The 14976-nt window shown below is 56.7% G+C and overlaps 4 protein-coding genes across 4 annotated transcripts; 1 reads left to right on the forward strand and 3 right to left on the reverse strand.

Moving 5' to 3' along the window:
* Nucleotides 1–3434: 3434 nt before the first annotated feature.
* On the reverse strand, nucleotides 3435–3764 carry GLRG_04953 (uncharacterized protein; the record flags this gene model as incomplete). The annotated part of the gene is made up of 1 exon (XM_008095638.1): nucleotides 3435–3764. The coding sequence occupies one exon, from the start codon at nucleotides 3762–3764 to the stop codon at nucleotides 3435–3437; it is 330 nt and encodes a 109-aa protein (XP_008093829.1).
* Nucleotides 3765–4131: 367 nt separating this feature from the next.
* GLRG_04954 (FAD dependent oxidoreductase) lies at nucleotides 4132–5619 on the forward strand (the record flags this gene model as incomplete). Its single annotated transcript, XM_008095639.1, has 2 exons — nucleotides 4132–4226; nucleotides 4293–5619. The coding sequence occupies 2 exons, from the start codon at nucleotides 4132–4134 to the stop codon at nucleotides 5617–5619; spliced, it is 1422 nt and encodes a 473-aa protein (XP_008093830.1).
* A 1854-nt stretch (nucleotides 5620–7473) lies between these two features.
* Nucleotides 7474–9483, reverse strand: GLRG_04955 (F-box domain-containing protein; the record flags this gene model as incomplete). Its single annotated transcript, XM_008095640.1, has 2 exons — nucleotides 7474–9040; nucleotides 9104–9483. 2 exons carry the CDS (start codon nucleotides 9481–9483, stop codon nucleotides 7474–7476), a joined length of 1947 nt encoding a protein of 648 aa, XP_008093831.1.
* Nucleotides 9484–10990: 1507 nt separating this feature from the next.
* On the reverse strand, nucleotides 10991–13366 carry GLRG_04956 (glycogen synthase; the record flags this gene model as incomplete). The annotated part of the gene is made up of 5 exons (XM_008095641.1): nucleotides 10991–11096; nucleotides 11153–12711; nucleotides 12765–13040; nucleotides 13093–13190; nucleotides 13264–13366. The coding sequence occupies 5 exons, from the start codon at nucleotides 13364–13366 to the stop codon at nucleotides 10991–10993; spliced, it is 2142 nt and encodes a 713-aa protein (XP_008093832.1).
* Between the last annotated feature and the right edge of the window lie 1610 nt (nucleotides 13367–14976).

Raw genomic sequence — 14976 nt, forward strand, 5'->3', positions numbered from 1 at the left:
GGCATTTCGGGTCGTCATGCATTGATTGTGTGTGCGCAATGTTGGCATGGCGGGAGGCCCGAAACAATATCGACTCCGTTTCTCCAGGTATGAAACGGCGACCTTTTTTTCGAACCCGGTCCACCCTCCTTCCACCCAGTACTCCGTACTACCATATACATAGTGTGCCGCGTACTATGATGCGGCAACGATGAGTCCGAAGAGTGGGAATGGAAAGGGGGGGGGGGGGGGGGGGGGGGGGGTCCACTTGGATCGGGAGACAACGCCTCTCCCCCCCCCGGGTGGCCCGTCTCCGCCTCCGCATCGACCCGCGCGCCCCCTTCCCCGCGTCCGTGAAGTGTATGTAGTGGTTCCGGCAGTGCACCGCGTCCGGGTCGCCGTGTTGCAGCCGTCTCCACATAACAGACTGCAAACCCCATACATGTGTGTATGTAAGCAGCATGTACCGTACGGTACGTAGATGGTTTTTTTTTACAGATGGAAAACTGTATCTCAGAAAACACGTGACATCGGGTGGAGGAACTGCTGCGATATGACATCACCCCTGCAACACCCACTCTACCCCCCCACACACTTCTGCATCCAGCCCAACCGCCAACCACCAACCACCGCCAACCAAACCGTGGCACGACGTCACCTCACGCCTAAGTTTGCTGGACATCAGTCAGGCTTTATCGAGGTTCTGGCCTGTTTTCAAGAGAGAGACAAGACAATTAGACTTTTTACGTTTCGCCATGCTTTCAAGACACGCGGCAACCTCGCGACAGACAACATAGGGTGTGCATACTGCAGTTTAGGCGCGAACTGCATCGTGACGTCGCTTATCTCGGCACCCCCCCCCCCCCCCCCCCCTCGCATGCCCGCAAGCAACGTCTGCCCGTCGTGGGTTTCTGCTTGGGATCAAGTTCTGGAACGTTCGTGCATCGCCTCCAAGCATCATGGGGGAAGTGGAAGTAAAAGGGGGGGGGTTCCAGAAGATACATCATCGTCTGCCAACTTTCTCATCCCGCATTCGGCCCTCGACGAACCCAACCTTGCGCCAGGCCGAACTGCAGGGTCCGACAGGGGGGGTGGGGGGCAAGGAGCTGACGACATGGAACTCTATCTCTGTCCTGCTTTTTGTTTTTTGCATTCTCGAGGTCGAGCAGTTGCAGTACTAAGGTCGACTGATCTGCGGCGCGGGACAACTTGTTTCTGGTGCTGCCCAGAGCTGAATCCCTCCCCTCCATCCTTCCTTGTTCCCTGTAGTGGCGGGGAACGCGTGCGTAAGTTGCCAGAATTGAAGTAAGCAACCAGCCCGCGAAAGAGTTCTTGCTTGCAGGGCGTCATCGCGCAAGATGCAGTTGGGGGAAGGGGGGGGCGGTCTCGTTGCACAGGATGAGGTCACACAGTACACCATACATTGTCTTGATGTACCTCTCTCTCTCTTCTTTTCTTCTTTTTTTCCCCCTCTGTACACAAGCCGCATCCATCAGGGGACCTGAGCTGGGGGGGATCATGGCTCGCTTATCGGAAAGTGTGCTACTGACGCAATATCGGGATCACGCGAAGCGCCTGTTCCTGGTTCACAGGTTTGGCATGTCGAACGTCCGTCATGGCTTCTCGGTGGGTACCGTCGCCGGGAGGGGGGGGCTTCCATCTTCCCTTGTGCTTCCGAAGGTGCAACGCGTCTGGCCTTCGGAATCGGATGCCGTGTACAAGCGCCCTCCGGTGTGAGGCACCATGTCGCGGCCCGTTCCTGACGGTGTCTCACCGCCACGGCCAATATTGGACATGTCGAAACACGTCGCGGGAAGCAACGGGAAGAGAAACATATGTTGTATCAACCAGTTCTTCCCCCCCCCCCTCCCCGTGGGTGTCATGCTTCTGGAACCACGCCTGTGAGACATCTCACCGTCTTATTGGAGGTCTCGGTCTCGGTCATACAAGACCGGCATATCGACCCCGAGGCTTGAGACAACCCCGACCTGGTGACGAGAAAGACCCTTTCTGTTGGTTAATTAGCTCCAACAGCATTGTTCGTTGTTGTCCGCATCATCTGAGACAGATGCTCTGTGAGTCTCTTTGATTCCGTAGAGCCCGGTATTCGCGGGTAGCGTCTCTGCCTGGTTGGTGTCAGTATGTCGCCTTTGCTGCTGGGGAGGGGCCAGAGGAGGCGATATCAGTCTCTTTTTTTTTTCTTTTTTTTCTTTCTTCTTTTGCATGCAGGGAGCTCTTAGTGTCTCCCATAGAACTTTGGGTATCGGGCGAGTCCATAAGCCAAATGCAAAGCGTATTTCTGTAAGTGTCTGCTTGAGCTTAGCCCTCGGCCTCAGTCGGCTCTGGTTATGTCGAAAGAGCCCCTCTGTCCAACTGGAAGTAGATGTAAGTAGACAATTCGTCCTGGGGCAGTTGGGGACTCGACTCGAGAGGGTAGTTCCAGAAGACTTACGGGAAGTGGATCGTCTTTGAAGCAGCTAAATAGAAGTTTGTTTTGAAGGGTTCGTACTGAACAGGGATGTTAGCCGTAAATACCTGTCGAGCGCAGGGCTGGTTAATAGTACAAAGTGTATCCTTATATTTGGGACTTGTTGAACTTACCTCGTATTGGTACTGGATCCTATAGAAGTTTTCAAGTGCGAGAGTCGGGCTTGAATGAAGCTTGAGGACTATCTGCACGCGTGTACGCGCGCGCAAATGGGGAATGGCGACGTGAGACCGCTCGTCGACAACGAGTCGCCCGACGTGGCCATCATCAGATACATTCCATCAAGAGTACTTTTCGCATAGCAGATCACGTCCTCTACAGCAAAGCGGAACTGACGAGTAACAGTAGTAGAACCCCATGGTCAAGTGTTGCCCACTTTCTGATCTGCGCAAAGCACCCACAGTGGCGTCAGTGTGTGGTACGCCAAAGACCGCCCTCCTTCTCGGCCGTCGAGCTCGCGAGGCGTCTTCCTGTCTGGGGTGCTGGAAGGCACGTTTCCGAAAGTTCTACCGCCATTCTCCTCGAGGCTCAATCGTGGAGCAAGCAACCCGATAACAAGGCGCTCCCCCAGCATAGCGGGCTGTTTTGGTCCCTTTCGCTTTAACGAAGCCCGAAGCTTTGCTAGCCCCGCCCCCGGGCCGGGAGCCGATCCGCCCCGTGTTCCTTGACTTCGGAAGGATACGAGCTGGGAGGGCGAGACATTGTTTCCCGTCGGGACGTATTGTTGCCCTGTGCACTTTTCACTGGGTGTGAGATTGCCGGGCCAGAACGTGCTCCATTCGTCGCGAGTCCTCCCATCGAGAAGGGGGAGGACATTACTGTCCGGTCTTGTCCTACCTAGTTTTCAGTCATGTCACCTTCCGGAAAGATGACTGCATATATCCACAATGCGTGTCGGTGTTGCCTTGTTAGCCTTCTCATGGGAAATATTGTTCTTCCTCTCTCCTCAGACATGCAGTTCTAGTAGTTACTGATCGGTACCCCTCTCAGAAGGGTATGAATGCCTGCCCATCCTCCAGACATTGTGGGGTTTCTTCTCTTCATCCGTCTTCTCCACCTGTTCACACAGGGAACTGGCCGTGTTCCGTACGCTAATCGAAAGAGCGTGGAAATCATACGCACAACGGTCCCAACACGATGGATCATCGGTACCGATGTCTAAGGGGCTGCCGCCGAGAGCGACGAGCGAGCCCTCGCCGCCAGAGGAGCCGCCAGCCGAGAGGCCGGTGTCGTCGGGGCACACGGCGCGGCCAAAAGGGTAGTTGGCGCACTCGCCCGGCATGAGGTCCTGCGGCATGTTGGTTTTGCGGTAAAAGCGGGCGCCGGCGCCGGGTATGTAATGTGCCGGCGGTCAATTCAGAAACAAGGGCGTATCGAACAAGGGGGCGACAAGGGGGAAATGTCCAGTCCATCCCAGTCATGCCAGGCTTTATCTACAGTACACGTCCATCTAGCTCTCCATCCAATCTAAGCCATCCTATCCTGATTAAGGGTGTACGTCCGATGATGCCCCGCGGCGGCAGTCCGGCATCGCACGCACATGTATATCTATGTAGTCGCCCTGCCCGGTTGTCTGTCCGGACAGACGAGCTTAAAGTCAAAGTTTGTTCCGTCATTGCTTACTTAGGGACGCCAGTCAGTAAAAGAGGAAGAAGAAGAGAACGATGGCTCGATATCCGTCCTGCCCCCTGCCCGCTCCTCAGGCGACAGAGTCGTACTGGATGAGTCAGGCGGATGACCGCCTGAAAGACTATAACTCGTGAGTACAAGCAGAAACGGACGGTTCGCATAACGGGACTGACTGGCATTGATTGCACGGAGGCAGGGCGGACCGCTTGCCGACAGACGCCGATACCGTCATTATCGGCTCCGGCGTGACGGGCGTCCTCATCGCGCAGGAACTCTTGTCGCGCGCCGCCGCGACAGACTCGCGCAGACACGACGGCCTTGTCATGTTGGAGGCGCGGGCCTTTTGCAGCGGCGCGTCGGGCCGGAACGGCGGCCACATCAAGCCGGACTGCTACAAGCACTTCCTCGAGTTCCAGGCCCGCTACGGCACCGACGAGGCCGTGCGGCTCTGCCGCTTCGAGGTGGACAACATGCGCGCCACCGTGGCCTTTATCCGGGGCCAGCGTCTCGCCGACGTCTGTGACCTCGTGAAGACGCGCGCCGTCGACTTCTTCATGACCCCGGAAGCCTGGGCGGCCGCGCGCGAGTCCATCGCGGCCTACCGCGAGGCCGTCGGCGAGGAGCTCCCCGATATCCATCTCCACGAGCAGCCAGACCTGTCCCGTGAGGGTTTTCGCTTCCCCGGAGCGCTCGGCGCAGTGTCATATCCCGCCTGTAGTCTCTGGCCGTACAAGCTCGTGGCTGGCCTGGCCAACAGGGCCGTCGACGCCGGCATGCAACTGTTCACCCACACGCCCGCCCTCTCCGTCACACCCGCCGCACCGGCGGCCGACGGTAGCCCGCGGTGGCGCGTTGACACCCCGAGGGGGACCATCTGTTGCGCCAACGTCTTCCACGCGACAAACGGGTACGTGTCGCACCTCCTCCCCGGGTTCTCGGCAAAGATTGTCCCCCTCAAGGGCAACGTTGTCGCTCTGCCGCCGCCCCGGCCTTATGTCGACCGCACCCTAGGCCATACCGCAAGCATTCAGTGGGGCGAAGACTTTGACTACATGATCCAGCGCGAGGTGGACGGCAAGCACCTCATCTTCGGCGGTCGCGACCTCGCCCATCCACGGGGCTGCACCGCCCCCATCGGCGACTGGGACGACTCGACCACCACGCCCGACATCGTCCGCTCCCTGACAGAGTTCCCCGAGACGCACATGATGGGCTGGACCGGCGCCGGACCGCCGTGCTACGCCTGGTCCGGAATCATGGGCCTGACCCCGGATGAGCTGCCCTACGTCGGCGCCGTACCCGACTGCGCCGGTCAGTGGGTCGCCGCCGGGTACTCGGGACACGGCATGGCAAGGGCCTTCATGACAGTCCAGGCGCTGATCCAGCTCTTCGCCCGCGGCGATGTTGACTTGCGCGTGCCGGCCGAGTACTTTAAAATCGCCGAGAGGCTCGTTCGAAAGGACGACGAGTGGGATCAGATCCTGGAAAGAAATCTCGAAGCGAACCCTCCTCCAGTTGTGTAATAACCTGTAGCAATGAGCGTTGCCACCAGTCAGGAACCGGCCAAAGTATAGCCGTTGCTAGTTTAAAAAAAAAAAAAACACCATACAGACACGAAATGAGGCCCGAGGCCCGAGGCCTGGGGTAGAACATATACCCATCGGATGGACTCAAGACCCCGACACGCCCGGCCAAAGACGCTAGCTGATGAGCAACCTCGTCAAGTCACGGCGCGCACTGAGGGCTCAATACAAGGCCAGGCGAGCGGCAGGTAGACTCTCCGGTGTCGGCAGCACTGACGGATCGAGGAGGGCACTGGCTGGTCGTATCAACGTTGTCAACACTAAAGATTCTTCGTGATATGCCCGTATGCAAGCGAGCCGCGAGAGGCTGTAGCTTGACTGTACGGTACATCTTTCTTTTCCTACCTGGGTAGTTGAGCGGGTTGTTCGTCCATCTATCTCGTCCTCCGGGCTTGATGAGCACTTATTCCCACCCAACATAAGCCGGTGGATTCCCTATACACTAGGGAATATATTCTTTGTGATCAAGTCAATGAATTTTCGTGGAGCCCGCCAAACTATTACGTACGGGCGTTGTTCATATTCGGGACGCCGAGACGAGATATGGCGGCTCTACTTTGGCGGCGGTGGTGAAAGATGCAAACATTCGTCCAGGGTTCGTTGACTTTCTCAACCTCTTGATGCGAAGCCAAGGCAATATCCACATATCTATGAATAAAAGCGAAACTCCGCGTCTCCCTGCTTCGCACTTTATGTTTCCCGGAATGCCCGTCCTAACGCAACTTAAGAAGCAGCTAAACATGTTGCTTCTTCCCCCCTGCCCTGGATCGACTCTGATGGTAGTACACCACGGAAAACTTTGAAAACCGGGTGTTATCAACGCCAAACCTTGGCGTGTGATTTGAAGGTCTCTAAAAGTATTAGTATGGTGTAACCCTCAGGCGTACAGGTTGGCAGCTGGCTGAGTACATATATTAACAGTTAACTTGGCGTAATACCCTTGGTGTTAATATCCGAGATACACTACATAACCCCAGGTGATGACTACCAACCACCAACCACAAGAACGGGACACGGTCTTGTGCAAGCCTAGCCAGGCCCTCCTCTTCAATGCCTGATTTTGCGATATTGCCGTGCAGCTCAGAGCGTCGGCTCGGTCTCGTCCTCCGTCTGCTGTCGAGGAGGCTTCGGCTCACAGGGGAGAGCGCAATTCCGTGGAAACGACCCGTCTGGTGCTCATAAGGGTTCCCGACATACTTGAGACTCGGTTGGTGTGAAACGGGGGAAGACCCTCTCGTGATCAACCTCACCGATGAACGCCAAGCATCGAGGGACCTGCTGCCGTTGTTCTCGAGTCTCGTACGTTTTCGTGCGTTGCTAATATCCTCAGCACACGCGGACATCACAAGGATAAGATCTGAGCACGATTGAAGCAAATATTCTTGTTTGAAACCAGCCTCTGTACTCCGTTAAAAGAAAGGAAAAAAAGCTGTCGGGGTATAGTGTTGATACAAGCGTAGGCAGCATGAGGCATCCCAATTATCCCGGTGTGCCCCTTCCCGGAACAGACAAAACCCCCAAACTGAAAAGAATTAAGAAAAAAAAAAAAGAACTTGGGTTCGGTGTGAATTCTGGTTGGCCTTTTTCTTCCTTTCCTTTCCTTTTTTTTTGGTTTGTTTTTTGTGTGTGGTTGTGGGTGCTCTCCCCCCCACCCATCACCCGATATTCTCGTCCCTTTCCAAGCCTCGCATCGTTCGTCACGTCTCATCCCTCGCTACTCTCTTCCAGTAGTCCGTGACCTGGACAACCCTCCCGGTGTCCCTCGTCCATAGGATTCCGTAGTGGCTTTCTCGCTTACCGCCAAAGATCGGCCGACTTCTTTTCGTTGTTTGCTGTACTGGGTCTGGGCCACAAGTCTTCATCACTACCCCTGCTGCCGCCGGTGCTCTGGCTCGGTACGGCCATAAACATGCCTGCGCCGTTGCCCACCATGATACTCTTCCTCGCTGCTGCCGTGTTCCACCCAGAGCCCGCGATATCAGCGCCAAGGCCGTAGGAGCTAACGGGGCGGTCGCCGTGAAAGCTCATGCTTCCGCGATGGTGGTATCCGCCGCCATGGGGTAGCGTAGGCTGAATCATCACCGACGACCAGTCCAATGCATCGTTCGACTTGGTGTAGATCGTCAAGGGGTGAGACAGCGGGCCTGTGCCGGCGAAGGGGTTCGTAGAGCTGAAGCGCTGCGAGGCACGAACGTTTGCTGTCGCGGCGAAGGGACGGGGAATCGCCATGCCAGCACTGCTAGGCGGTGCGAGGCCGCCGTGTCCACCACTGGGCAGGCCCGACATGGGCCGGTGCGAAGTCATCGAGTGAGACGAGCCAGGCCGGGCGTTGGCACCGTACGAGAACGGTGCCGCGGGGCGGGGGAGGCCTTCGAGCTCGTCTTGAAAGTACTCGTCCAGGACGTAAACCGACCTTAGGTTTGGCATGCCGTTGCCCCTGAGCGATGCCGCCAGATATGTATAGTAACTAGCCGTCACACTGGAGTAGGGGCCCGCCGACTTGTGCGCGGTGATCTCGAAGCGCAGCGACTCTAGAGAGGTCGACGCGAGCCGACGCGTTCTTGGCCCGCTTTTGAAAGCGTCGCTTACCGAGGCCTCGATGGCGAGCGTCTGCAGGTTCGTAGCCGCGGACAGAATATCGGCTAGAGTCGCGGGGTGAACGCCTGTCTTGAGGAGGGACAGGACGAGGAGATGGTTGCGGGTATCGGCGCGGCCCAGGTAGTCAACCAAGCCGTTGGCGGTGACGGAGGGGGTGTTGCTGAGGATCAATTCCTCTAGGGGCGGGAAAGGAGGCAGCTCTTCGTTGCGGGCGAAAATGTCATCCGAGAAGGCTTGCGAATCCATCACCTTCAAAGCGCGTAGCGTCCGCAGGTTTGCCAGAGCATGTCGCAGAACGACCGGGTCCATGCTGATCTTGATCAGTTCGAGGACCTCGAGGTTCTGCCATATTCCGCCGTAGGCGAGCTTGGACAAGCTGCCTTCGGCGCCTGCCTGGTAGGTCATCTTACGGAGATCTCGGCATCTAGCCTCGACCTCGAGCCTCAGCGTGGCATATCCGTGTTCGTCGGCGAAGAGACCTTCGGGCAGGTCGACGTAGACAAGATTCGGTAGCACGTGAATGATACGGGCGAGATCGGCTGTGGCGGCTTCACGGAGCATGTAGGGCACTTTCAGGTAGCGAACCCGGGCACCGAAGCGCGTGGGGTCTTCGCGCAAGGTCCTACACAGCAACTTCAGGCGAGCGGTGGGGGTGTCTTCAGGGTCGGCGTTACGCTTGAAAAAGGTCTTGCGCTTGCGCTGCTCCGACAGGTAGATCTCGCGAGGGCAGTAGTGGACGGCGTCGATGCGGATGCTGTGGTACCTAGAGCAGAGCAAAGTCAGGGCAATCCAACATAGGGGGAAGGGGGGATGAGAGGTGGCGTACAGTAGGGCGTTTGCCACCTTGTTCCATTCCCAGCAAACGCGCGCGCAGTGGGCCAGATCTCTCAGGTCGCATAGCATGCAAGCGTCGAATATGGCGCTCGTCTCGCACGTCTCGTACGTCTCATCTTGTGTGTGGGGGCAGACGAAGGAAAAGATGCGAGGGAGAATGTTCTTTGGCAGACTCTGCAAAAGGGCGGCCGAGGCTCGGGTAGGGATGTGGGTGCCGGGAGGCGAGACGACGTTGCGGTAGTTCTGCTGGACCTGGGACGAGTACTTGGACAATTGATGATCGGTGAAGTCGTGAGATTTTTGCTGCTGATGGCCCAGCTGATGCTGCTGCTGCTGCTTCTTCTTGTCCTTATCTCTGCGAAAAAAACCCATTTTCTGTAGAGGCCGAACGGCGAGCTTCATGTCCGTTGGGGGGGGGGGGGGGGGGAAGACGGAGAGGAGGAGGGGGGAAGGAGGGCAAACGACTTGCCAAGGGTGTGATGTGATATCAGGGGAGGGGGGGGGATGGTATGTTAAATCAACGGGTCCCGGTGCAGTGAAGTAGCATTGGCCGGTCGGCACCGTCGTCTGGATGGGGGAGGGAGGCTTCTGCAGGTCCAACGCCACGGCCAACCAAAGTTTGACAGCGTGAGGGCGAAGTGGTTTTTGCTTTTGCTGGCAGTGGTCCGCCTGTCACGCTCGCTGTTCTGTGTTTTTTTGCGCCGAGCTGAACGAGGGGTCCGGGGTGATCGTAGTCTACCTACCCAAGGTACCTACCTACTAGTAGGTAGTAAAACCAACGGATAGGGTGACATATGTAGTGTAGGTAGTAACCCTTTCTACTTTGGGACGAGGTGTCAACGGGTTGTTGTCTGGGATGGCCTGGCAAGGCAGTGTAGGTGGGTAGGTATCCGTCCACCGTACAGATAGATACCTATTAGCATTCCCCCTAGGACGACGTAAATTCTTAATTTACCTAACCTTCAGATGAAAGTCTCAACAAGACAAATCGACAACAGCCGGCCGGGTGAGCTATGTTATTCATTCCCCCCCCTTCCTTTATTGGTGTCCCCGATGCCTACCTAGTGAGCCTTTGCCCAACAAAGAGGACACAACGGGAGGCCACACAGACAAAGAAAGACACGGAGGGCCACCAGGTACTGGGCAGTTGGATCGCGCTGGGGGTTTTAGTGGCTCCTTAATACCGTACGTCCCAATGTCCCTCTCCATTTAGCGTGCTCCCCACCTCGACGCGCCCATCCGTCCACGTATCCAAGGGACCCCTGAATGGGATGACCGTCAGTGTGGGGGAAGGGCCCTATACCGCTCCCGATTCGCCCTCGCTGCCGTCATCCCAGGAGGGCCCCCACCCCCCCTGATCTTCAGACGAGCAACAAACACGCGTCGATTCACACATCATCACTTTCACCCTCGCCGGCCAAGCCAATCAACTGCTTTTTCGAAACGAAACAACCTGTCCCCCCCCCCTCCCCTGCCGCCTGTCGTACCAAAATAGCATCACATTTTCCATGTCCCAAGACTGATGCACCATATAAAACCTTTTGACAGAGGAATGGACGGGAACCAATCTAATGCTCATTCAAGTATGCTAGGTACTCTGCTCGTACATGTCCATGTTCACCCATGCAGTCCCACCCTCGTCGTTGGGTGCCCTGCTCAATCTCTCCATAATCCATTACATCCATCCATATCCCTATATAAAATTGTGAATCGCGACTGGTCCATGACCGAAGACAACCTGGTAGTCCGGGAGCAATAGCCAGCGAGTATCCGATAGCATTTTGTACATGTTCCACCATCTGCTGTCGCTTGTCTTGGAATTCACACTTGGCCCACAACAGTTTGTCCATCGTGTGCTCCGGGCGGTAGGCCACCGCTCTTAGTTGCCGTTCAGCTGAACTCCGTCCAGAGGGCTCGCTGGGCCCGAGGGGCGCTTAGCGCGGAGGGTAAGCGGGAAGGGGTATTCATCGGGGTCTTCCTCCTCACTGCAGACGCGCGTTAGCTTTTGTCACACCGCAAAAAAATGACCTCTTCGACTCACGGCAACTTCCAAGCGACGTAGTCCTCCGTGTTCAGCCCCTCCCTCCCTTCTTGCAAGCTGGCAAAGTCGCCGGGGGTCATCATGCCAGTGCGGTCGCGCGGAGATCCGGGCACCGAGAAGGGTCGCGAGATCTTCTGCTCCACGCCGGGGATGAAGTCCTCCTCCTCCTCCTCGCCGCTGAAGGAGCCCGGGTAGGCCCGTCTTAGCGCCAGCTGGCGAGCCTTGACGTACTCCATTCCCATCCTTTTCCAGTCCAACAGGTCGCTGAGGCGCTCAGTGCGGTTGCGCTGGTTGATGCGTTGACGGCGGCTCTTTTGGCAAAAGTCAAACATGTGCGTCGTAAGCTGGTTGACCGAGTCGTCGACCCCTTTGGTCCTGCGGTCGACAATGTAGATACCGTAGTCGCTCGAATTCTCAATCAGCTCCTCCATGTAACACCCGAAGCCGGACAAGTTGGTTGTAATGCTAGGGACGCCCATGACGGTGCACTCGGCAGGGGTGTAGCCCCATGGCTCGTAATACGACGCGAAGATGCCCATATGCGTACCACGCACGAACTCGTCGTAGTCCAGAGGCAAGACAGGGTTGGCCGAGTTCAGGAACTCTGGGTGGAAGACGATCTTGACGCGGTCCGAGGGGTGGTTGAAGAGCTGGACGCGCCTGATTTGGTTGAGGACAGGGTCCTCGCTATCGTTGAGCATGTTGTGGGTGACAATGGGGGGGAGGCCGTGGCGCTTCATCGCGAACAGCCGTCTCCGGATGAGGACGCGATCCTGGGCGCTGATGAGCTCCTTGTCATCGGGCATCGGGTCGCCATCGTGCCACTTGAGCGAGCGCTCAAAGATGCGACGTCCGATGCCCTTCTCGATGACGTCGACAGTGTCCCGTAGCGACTTGATGACGGCCTGGCCCTTGAGAGCCTCGACTGTCAGCGACGTGGTCTGGGCCGGCATGATGACGAAGGCGACGACGGTGATCTTGCTGCCGGCAGACTTGAGGCGATGGTTCAATCGGGCCAGAGACTCGATAAACATGTCGACACCCTTATTCCTGAACTCATAGCGGCCGGCAGTGAAGAAGTAGAGAGTGTTCTCGGGGTCAAAGTCGTAGTGGCCGTAGAAGTGCCCGCGGACGAAATCGTGTATCTTTTCCTTGGCCTGCTGGTGCAGGTTCTGGAACTCGTGCATGGCAGAAAACTTGGTGACGTTCAGCCCGTTGGGGAGCACACCGTCTGGCTTGCGCTTGAGCAGATGTTCGCTCTCGTAGGCGGTGATGTGTGAAACAGTCGTGAAGACGTCGCAAGAGTGGGCGGCAGCGCGCTCGATGCAGTAGCGGTGGTAGATGCCACGCTTTCCGGCCTCGGCATCAACATCGAACCACTGCAGGTTATTGTAGAAGTCGACAGAACCTGCGCAGAGGTATCTTCCCAACAGGGTTGCATGAGTGGTGAAGATGGTCGTCACATCGATACGACGCTTTTTGGTGAGGGGAAGAGCGACGCCGGCAAGCCATTCGTGGAAATGCGCAATGACGGCCCTCTTCTTCTCGTGACAGACAAACTGCAAAATGTCAGCTTGGTGGCCAATGCCGGTCTCATTGTTCTTCTTCTTACTTCTCCCAAGAACCACGCGACGACGTATCCAAAAATGACGGCCTCATTCGTCTCGTCGTCGTTGGGCGGCGAGGGAATGCTAGCGACGTTCCACAGATCCGCCTTCCATTCATCCATGTAGTGGTAGGCTGTCTTGGTGTCGAAAAGCAAGACTCGCGGGGCACCGTCGATGAGCCATCGGCCGTAGAGGATACCAATGCCACGGTCTCTCATCGACTGAATCGTGGCAGCAAGCTCGGGGTTCGTGGGCTCCAACTCCTCAACCTCGACTGCGGCCTGTGTATGGTTAGTAAACCGCCAAGGCCGCACCAAGTAGTCCCAATCTTACCGAATTGTGGTTCAGGGGGCCGATGAGGGTGTAGCGGTCACCATATTCGGCCGTCGTCACAGGCGCTTTGGACTTGAGGACTGAGTAGATACCGCCGACTGCACAGAATGGGTCAGCCCACTGCGGAGATGACAACCAGGGGGCGGGGGAGGTGGCAGGGGACGTAGTTACCTCGATGGGCAACCTCGGTTGCGATCTCGAACAGCAAGTGATTCTTCACATCGCGGGCAGGACGGTCGGCGTTGTCCCGCTGGCCCTGTGGGAAGTCGGACATGGTGCAAAATGGGAGTCTGAAGATGCTGTATCGCGGCGATGTCAGTTGCTGAGGAAGACGGGCAGCGCGAGTGGAGCTATCTATCGGGGCGGCGAATTGAGGGTAGAAAAGGAAGTCAGGAAGCGTGCGCCGGGGAAGCAAGCAGAGACTCAATTGGAGCTGGGATGACGCAGGTGTGCAACAGGTGGGCAGGCACTCACCGGTAACCAAGGTGACGCGGATGGAAATATGAGTGAGGGACGTGGCAGCTTGGAGATGCCCTCGAGATGGCTTGTGGATAGACAAGGCTTTGATTTAAAAACAATAGAAGCGTGGGATGTCTTGGTCAAGACAGACGGGAACGACGACAACAAAAAGGGAAGACAGGAGAAGAGAGCTCTCGAACGAGGAGAAAGTTGTTTGCGGGGAAGGTAGGTTTTAGCTACACAGGTCTGGTAACAGACCACCAGTCAGTCTGGGAGGCGAGCGGCGAGACCGCGCGGGCAAAGGTCTGAAATCCAGCCTCTCTCCCCGTCCCGCCCAGAATTCCTGTTCGCGCTAGCAGGAAAGCTACCATACGTGCATACCTACTTTTCCGTACCTTGAGCTCAGGTACCTCTGACGCTACCACACTCAATCGCTCAAAAGAGAGACGGAGAGAAGTGGGCGGCCGGGTAAGGTACCTACCTATGTACCTCTCTCCTCGTAAAGCTCACACTGGAGAAAGTGCGGGTGAGGAGCTCAGCGGATATCACAGGGCCCCTGGACGTGTCCGAAGCTACCGCTAGCGGGGAATCCACTGTGCGGTTTGGGGCGTTTTCGGTCGTGCAATACCAGGATGATGGTGCAAGTCCAGACCGCGAGAAGTCTCAACAAATTCTTTTCCCATACACTAGGCTACCTAGGTATTTCACCCTGGGGGGCATTCTCGATTTCCGCGCTGTTTTTGCGAATTGATTTTTTTCTCTCTCTCTCTTTCTTTCTTGCCCACCATCCCTGCTTGGTCTTTCTCGTACGGACTCGCCGCTTGTCTGCCTTTCCTTTCCGAATGCTACTTCTCCTGCATCCTAAGAAACCCGAGTTTGAACGCGCATTGTTCCGTTGCTACTACAAGAGGTCTAGACAATTCCATCCCAGTCTCGATCAAACCCTGTAGTGTCTAGAAGCAGCATTATGCAGAAGCCCGAGGGGTAAGTATCAGTTTCTGCCTCCTGTATCGGAATTGCGACCTTGATCGAAAATCGAGAGCAAACCGAGGTGGGTAGCTAGGTGGATAGGTACCTTTGCCGTACATGCCCCGGGGGGGAGGGATACTTTCCCAGGCACCTCAAGAATGGTGGCCAAGGAGCGCCAGGCCTTGTGCAATTTTGATAGAAGCGGGGCCCTCTAGGGAGCTTTCTCCAAGCCCACTTAGTCAGAATGACGACAATGTTTGCGGGGTTGACACTCCCCAGACTCTCAGATTCTGCCACGTTTGACGCCTATCCTCGCAGTGACGGGGGGGGGAGAGTGAAAAGGAGGAACGCTTGTCACCGGAGCACCCAATCAGTGCAGGCAATTCGTCTGAGTTGCAGACGTCCCTTTTCTACTTCGGATTGACTCGAGAGCGTATTCCGACGCCGCTTTCTAGG

Source organism: Colletotrichum graminicola (assembly GCF_000149035.1).
Source record: "Colletotrichum graminicola M1.001 genomic scaffold supercont1.16, whole genome shotgun sequence".
Lineage (NCBI taxonomy): Eukaryota > Fungi > Ascomycota > Sordariomycetes > Glomerellales > Glomerellaceae > Colletotrichum > Colletotrichum graminicola.